This window comes from Cryptomeria japonica, chromosome 4, assembly GCF_030272615.1.
Source record: "Cryptomeria japonica chromosome 4, Sugi_1.0, whole genome shotgun sequence".
In the NCBI taxonomy this organism is placed as follows: domain Eukaryota; kingdom Viridiplantae; phylum Streptophyta; class Pinopsida; order Cupressales; family Cupressaceae; genus Cryptomeria; species Cryptomeria japonica.
The window spans coordinates 509,730,426-509,738,258 of record NC_081408.1 but is presented as its reverse complement, the minus strand read 5'-3'; the positions used below and the strand labels follow the sequence as shown (position 1 = coordinate 509,738,258).

Sequence of the window (7,833 nt, the reverse complement as noted above, 5' to 3'; positions counted from 1 at the left end):
AAAGACAACTTAGGTTGTTAGTTCTTAAAAAAAAAATACATATAAATTAAAATGAATGAAATAAAGATTAAATCCTTCCTAGATTACATCTCCTACTCTCCAAGCATTGCAAGAGGCAACATAAGGGAAAAGGTAGGCTAGAAAAAAACTTCACAAAGCATGTGAAGAAAATTTTGGCAAGTCTAATAAATTAGAGAGAAGATAAAACTTGTGGAATTAATGAAAATCATTGAGTCTGAAGAGTTGGAAGAACAAAAATATGAGAGATTGATCTTTGGTGATGTTTAAGTATACAATATTCACAAGTTAAGGCTTTGAAATATTGTAGTATCAAATGTAGGTGTCATGTTCACAAAGTACAAATTATGTAAAGGAAGTGACTAGCTATTATTCACCATTATTATAATCATCCTAGTGATTGTTATTTTCAAAATGTATGCAAACATCTTTATGTTGTCTAAATATATAATCAACTTTGTTTAGAGAAAATTTGTTTCCAATTACGTGTAGAATAAGTTATTTTTTATAGAAGTACTTTCTTTTAGAAGATGAGCTTTATGAAATGGATGAGCCCTATACAAAATTATTTTTAATTGTCATGCACTTTTATTTGTAAAGCATTTATTTTTAGAAGAGATCTACTTATGTAATTTGATACTTTTAAATACAATAAGTAATATATTTGAGATTAACTAATGATAAATTTCACTATGCTTTAGGATAAAGTTTATTGCCCAAGCCTTCCTTGTTTGTGTCATGAATTTGTTAAGATCTATGCAATTTTATCATCTCTATTGAATATTATCTTGTGTTAATAATTTCACTTATCGTATACAAACAATCGATATTTACAAGTTTTCTATTGCAAATGTAGTTAATTAAATATTTGTACCTTTTTATGTAACTACTAAAATACTTCAATTTGTGAAGTATTGTCTTTTGCACATAATCCAAATATTAAATTAACATTTGCATACTTTCTAGAACCTATTATTTATCTAGACAATGTGCACTTTTGTCTTCCCAAAACTTAGTTTTCTTGTAGAATGATAAAAATACATCTCGCTGTGTAGATGAACTTAAATCTTCTACCTATATTTGAGAAGCCAAATAGATGCATTTCCTTTTACATATTAAACCATTAAAAATAAATGTTGTACATGTGAAAATTTATAGGTTTCTCTACGAACTATGTAAAAATTTATTTTCCAATGTAACTTTCCCTTTAATTAAAACAAGTAAAGAAAACTTTTCTTGTTTACAATATTTTATTTTATCTTGCCTTAATTTAACATTAAACATTCACAATATATATCCAACAAATATGTATTAAAGCTCAAATAATATTTTAATATTTAATTTTGTGAATTTTTTTTATATAAATTTATTACTACTTAATATTGAGATGACTGTTTTTCATAAATAATTTTTTATCCGAAACATCGCGTAATTCAATCACATCAATGGAAAATCACAAGACAAGAAAGTTGTTAGAAAACCCCCAAAAAAAAAAATTAATCAACTTCCATGCTATCAAAACAAGTTCCATCTTTTGCCAAACCATTGAATCAAATTTTATATTAACAAGCACAAGACCCCTATTGTTTTCATATACAATACACTACTTACTACTTTTTTCTTTGAGAACACATACACTGCTATTTTAATAGATGCATTTATTAAACTCGGATTTTATAGAAAATCGCAATACCTAATAAAATTCCAATACCTTTGGGATTCATCCATTTCTTTTTCATTAATACTACACAAAATATTCACATTGCTGAACACAATCCACCCTCTAAAAGAACAAGAAAACTGTTCGTCCAATCAAAGACAAAATAAGTAAGTGGTAGAGAATAGAAAAAGAAATCCTTTCATCTACTCGAGGCAAACAAAAAGGAAATTGTTGTTTTTAATGTTAGGCATTGGTGACTCGGGTACAATTTACATTAAATTTTATATCATGAAAATAATATCCAACATTGAATCAAGTTTTTTATATTATCAAAAACAAATCCTTCCTTTTATTAATCCAATGTTTTCCAATGACTATTTATATTATCAAGACAGGTTGCTTCTGTAAATTTAATGTTTTCACCTTCATACCAAGCGTTTCTTGTATGCAGTTTCTGGATTTGATTGTGTGAGAAATTTTTGACCAACAACATTTTGAATCACTCCATGATTCATCATCAGGATGCAAGAAAGTTAAGGAGTGATTATTTCAACTCTTTGAACTCTCTTACATCCTAATAATGAATCACGGAGTGTGATTTGAAACGTTGATGGTCAAAAATTTCTCACAATCAAATCCAAAAACTGCATACAAGATTTGAATGGATTGTGGAAATCTTATAGCTTTGATTAAATGTTTCTACCAATATTATCAAGTTCAAAATAACTGGGATGACTGAAAATAACATTAAAAAGGAATGTTTTTTCTTCTGAGATTACATGTGCTGTTAATTTAATAGATACAGACGCTCGATCTTTACAATGCCATTTTTCTAAAAAATTGCAAGGAAAATTCCTATAGCTTTGGAGTTCATCTATTTTAGGTTTCTCTTAATAAACACTGACATAATAATCACATGATCAACCACAATCAACCCTCTAAATGAGCAAGCAAACAGTTCATCCAGTCACGACCAAAATAATTGATAAGGTTTTAAGAGTCCTTTGTGAATTCCGTTGTTTTCAACACCATGATTTTAATGTATTAAAACAATAACTTTATAACAGCATTTTAATGTATTCTAATGACTGTATAACAGGTAAACATATTCAGCAACGAGTTAACAGATTAAGAAAAGACATAGCAGATCCAGGAATATGGTGTTAAACCAAAAAAGCAAATGTTAAAACGGTCCACTTAAGTCAGTCCAGTGTTTTTAAGCACATTGATTTTAGTGTATTCTAATACAATATAACAGCATTACATATTGGTGAAACTCATTTGAGGACATATAGTAATTTCAAGAACACAAAATACATGTTCTACATAAAAGCTATTAACAAATATAGTTAGTTTGTATCATATATTCTCATTAATCTGTATAGGTGTACCTTTGATTTAGGGTTCTAGATTCATGTTATACGATACCTAGGATTTAATGGCTGTGCACTATTAAAACAGCATATCTTTGCTCAAAACAGAAATAAAGAGCTGAAGACAATTCCATCAACACACAATTAATCAAATATTGTTTGAAATAGATTCAATCTAGAGTTCAAATTTACCATCTAGAAAATCCGTCGGGTGGCTGGAACTGTTGTGGAAAGTTGGGAGAAGTTTACCATAAAAAGGTAAGCAGAACTGCTGTGGAAAGTTGAGATAAGTTTCACGAAATAAAAAAGGGACAAAGTTCAAATTAACTAACCAAAACAGAGTTGAAACAAGTTTCTAAGGGAAAAAGATGGCATAAAATTCAAATTACCATGACTAAAGCACCATGTATAAAGAGCATCATTAAATATGATTAAGCATTCTAATAAAAACTAAAATATTTTGCAACAAATTATCATTCACCCAAATTTCCAAACCCAGAACAATGCAGAGCGTTTCTACCCACCTTAACAACAAAATTGTTTCTACTTTTATTCCTAAATGAAACATAAACTTTATAGACCTCTATCAAAAGAAATAATAACAGTATCTAGGGTGCCTTCACATAAACCTAAATTGATTTCCTTTGAGTCCCAATTACAAGAAGAATCATGAAAAGCACTGAAGATACCTGAACTAAATGTTTCTGCAAGAATATTGAATGACAGAGGGATGATAACTATTGCTAAATTTTTCACATCTCAGATATTAAATATGAATCTAAACTTTATTAGCGAATCTGGGGATTTAAATAGTCAAAGAAATCATAACAGACCATAGATAGAAGAGATATTGAAAATATGAGTTTAAAAAACAACCATCAAAGAAGCACAAAACGCACAACTGTCCCAACATAAGATAGATATATTATACAGCTATTATCAGTTCAGTATGTTTCATGTCTAGCAACTTGTTGGTAGAAATAACATCAGATTTAATAATTCAGAATTCAGATGATAGGTATGCAGCAGTTCTTAGCGGTTAAGTTTTATAAATTACTAGAAATAAATTTGGCATTTCATATCACAAATGTATCTTTTAATTCAAACCATGAAAGGGCCAACTAAACTGTTGTAGTTGGCAAGTGACAGGTTGGAATGGTTCCTCACTCCAGTAGGACCTGATGATTAAGTCCATAGTAACCAAGGAAAAACAGCCAAGAATGAATTGCCGTAGAAAGCATCAGATGCAACCCTGAAGCACTACAGAACACTATTAGAATGTCTTAATGCAACGGGTTGTTCCATCCAGCTTTCTGACAAGACTCCCAAATGCAAAGAAAGCATATGAGAGACAGTACAGAGATTCTTTTATCTCTAGGTTTTAGCGGATCACAACAGCCTTCTGTTGGGATCCATTTGACGCAAGAGCCCCACCATCCTGACTTGCACTGTCATGACTTCCACTCGTACGAGATTGGAAAGCAGATACATGTAAGTGTTGGTCTTGGTGCTCGTTTAGATAGATTCCATGTTTGTGTGTGTAAATGTAGCTTTTTCCATCAGTATGGGATTGTGCCATGCTCATGACTTCTGAGCTTGACATTCCTAAAGTTCTACCTTGGACATCCTGTGAAATGCTAATATTTCCATTTTCATTCTGAAAGGGTTGAGGTCTTGAAAAACTTCCAGTATGTGCCACAACTCCCTCTGTTCCCTTTGCATTGCCAGTTTTTTCTTTTGATTCCTCTAGCTTTTTTGTGTTGAGAAAACGGCCTCCACATCCCCTTGCTCTTCTCATTGCATGAAGATGACGAGATTCGTGCAGGTATGGCTGTAAACAACATAGAATGAGAGACTTCCAGATATTTCAATAAGTAAGGATTCTAACAATCAATCAATATCCCAATTCTTCTACCTAGACTTGACATAATATGTAGACTTTGCATACACCAAAGAGAACAGATAGGACAAAAGGAATAAATTACAAATCAAATCAAAATTAGTCAGTAGTAATGAGCATTCAGCCTGCATATGCTTGGAAAAGAAATGTTTTGTGCCAAAAAAGACCATGATTATGAGTGATTTTGGTTCTATCATAATTATCTGCAAAAATAATCAGACATTAGCGATAAAGATAACTTTACTATACCTTTCTCACTTTCACGACTTTATTTTCCGACTCTGCCTTGGCTCGTGATTGTCTGCGTCGTAGAATTCCATGATATTGTTTTGCATTGACGTAGACAGGCTCTTCTTCTGTTTCAAGTTGCAGTGGCATACGAGCCTGTTGCACTCCAACCATGTGAGGATGGATCTATTACAAAATATCCAAAATGTCAGTTATGGAGGAAACTGTTTTATGGATCCTAATCTATGGGGAAAGAACAATCTACCAAGATTATTGTTTAGAAACAAGCTGTGTACTCAACCATCAATATTTACATTAATTATAATGTTAATATGGTTGAAGTTTCCATCATATACTTTGGAAGCACCAATTGTTGTGCCCCCAACTTTCAGCTTCCTCTTCTCATTTAATATACCATCATTCTTCCCATGTAACAGGCAATCCTGTATATACTATAACCTCTTAGGAGAATGTTGACTTGCCCACTTTTATACCCTTGTAAATGTGTTCATAACTTCCTAGATAGCACTGTGGTTCAAAACTGTTGATGATCCAACGATGAAACTATGCCCAAGGGTAAGCATCCTCTTTTAATTTATTGTTTTTCAGGTTCCCTTTTTGAAATATAGATAGACAAGCATCATATAAAGATACAAAGCTCAAAAAAAAGCTAGCATTGCTTTAAATCTAATATTTCTTCCAAGAAAATGAAGATACAGATATAATGCAACCAATTTCAAAGCTAATACAGCATTAGGTACCTCTGCCATCCTTTAATTGGCCAACTTGGCTCTCAAAAGCTTCCATCTCAAGATTAATAAGACTGTCTTGAAAATTGAGATAAAATTAATTAAGGATTTGTGCAGGAGAAGCTGCTTAAGTTGCAATCCAAATTGCTCTCAGGAACACCTTATAGATCACAAGTGGATGCATCTATTTAAATATCTTGGACACATCAAGAGCATTACAGAAAAATCTATGGCTTGAGCACTCGCATTGGGGATTGAAGGACATGGAAAGAACTCCTATTATGTCTTCCATGGATTTCAGTCATGCATTGGATTCCATTGACCATAATAACTATATGGCACGTAGCCTGGATGAAAAGTGGACATGATCCAATTTAAAACAATATGATAACATGTGAAACACCCTTCCTAGACCAAATATACTTAACATAAATCAAACTAAGAATTAAATAAATAAACTATTTTACAACTACCTAGGAAGGTTGATAAAAAATGGATCCAAAGGCATCGGGCCTTTGGGGTCATGGTATTTTGTGTTCATTGACATTTGCAATTAACGTAGATGATCATGATTCGTCTCATTTCAGCAAGATGCAGACCATAAATGTCAGAGGAGTCTTTAGGGTGGTATGGGACATCTATGAGAGTCTTCAAAACAAGTTGCAGACCTTAGAATGACCCGGAGTAGGTAAAATGGTGAAACTTCTACTTCCAAGGCGAGTTTGTAGACATCCTGCCGAATTCCTGAAAGCCCCAGTAAGTTTGCAAACACCTCCAGACACAAATGATAAATTTGTCGCTGTTCAAACAAAACTTGGGATACAAAGAGTTTTCATCATCTAATCTTCCAATTCATCAATTGTTTTCTCATATTTCAAGAATGGGAGACTCAAGGAAGATCATATATTGATTGTACATAATTGTAAGGAGGGTCACTCATAGTATGCTGGTTTTAGGCTATCTTTTGCCTGTTACAACTGTGTTGTTCATAGTCTTTGATGCAAGCAAGAGCATCTGGGTTTACAGGCTATCCAGTCTCACCCAAAACAGTAATGGTTTATATATTCAATTTTTCACTTAGTTTTGTGTCATTTGTTGTTCATATCACCTTCCTCTCTCGAGGAATGCTACAAGAAGGATACAAGCTCTTATTCATTTCAAATCATATGCAGTAATGTTTACAAATTATTAACATTTTTCAATAGACCCAAACCAAGTTGCTATAGGATAGTCCTTGTAAATATGATTCTGCAAAAAAGGCAATAGAAGCTCTATATGTAAACTACAAGGCTGCATATCATGCAACAGGAGTTGTGTCTCATACTTAGGCCAAATGTGTGCATGTGTTTTAGAATGCATTGCTTTAGTAATAGATGTGACAACAAATGTGATGTCTTAAGGGCTGCTTCAGATTTTAAATGTTGAGTTGGACAATTGGCTGCGAGAGGACTCAATGCTTTGAGCAGAGAAAAACAAGAAGAAAAAAAAGGAATGCTGATTGAAGAAAACGAAGTATGTGAATGAGCAAGGCTAGAGAAAACATACGCATCAGACAGGTCTTAGCAATTCAAAAGGAATGTTATGTAGATGGGAACGAGTTGTATATAAAAGAATCAAACTACAGAAATTTTCCTCTAGTCCCTGATGTTAAATTTAGTGATCAGATTAGATGGAGATAATTCAAACACAAATGCACAGAATTTACCCTGGGAAAACCTTCCTCTTGAAGGTGAAAAACCCAGCAATGAAGTATATCTTTATTATTTCAAATATGACAAGTATCTTTACAAAGAATTGCTTCTTGCTTTGAAGCTATATGATGGTATAGATTCTCCTAGACTGCTGTATACAATTCGCACTGCTGTAGGAATGCTGTATGATGATCTATCTAGATCAATCTGATTT

The 7,833-nt window shown here is 32.5% G+C and overlaps 1 protein-coding gene across 5 annotated transcripts in view; it reads right to left on the bottom strand.

Annotated features, from left to right (window-relative positions):
• Positions 1 to 3,953: 3,953 nt before the first annotated feature.
• Positions 3,954 to 7,833, bottom strand: part of LOC131054106 (nuclear transcription factor Y subunit A-10) — a 150,007-nt gene continuing 146,127 nt past the window's right edge. For 4 of the 5 annotated variants that reach the window (XM_057988566.2, XM_057988565.2, XM_057988563.2 and 1 more), the window contains exons 5-6: positions 5,201 to 5,365; positions 3,954 to 4,882 (exon numbers count right to left, since the gene is read on the bottom strand). In XM_057988566.2, coding sequence (XP_057844549.1) covers positions 4,433 to 4,882; positions 5,201 to 5,365 — 615 coding nt within the window. In that variant the 3' untranslated portion in view covers positions 3,954 to 4,432. The remainder of the gene's footprint in view (positions 4,883 to 5,200; positions 5,366 to 7,833) is intronic. The other variant, XM_057988567.2, reaches the window with a different exon arrangement.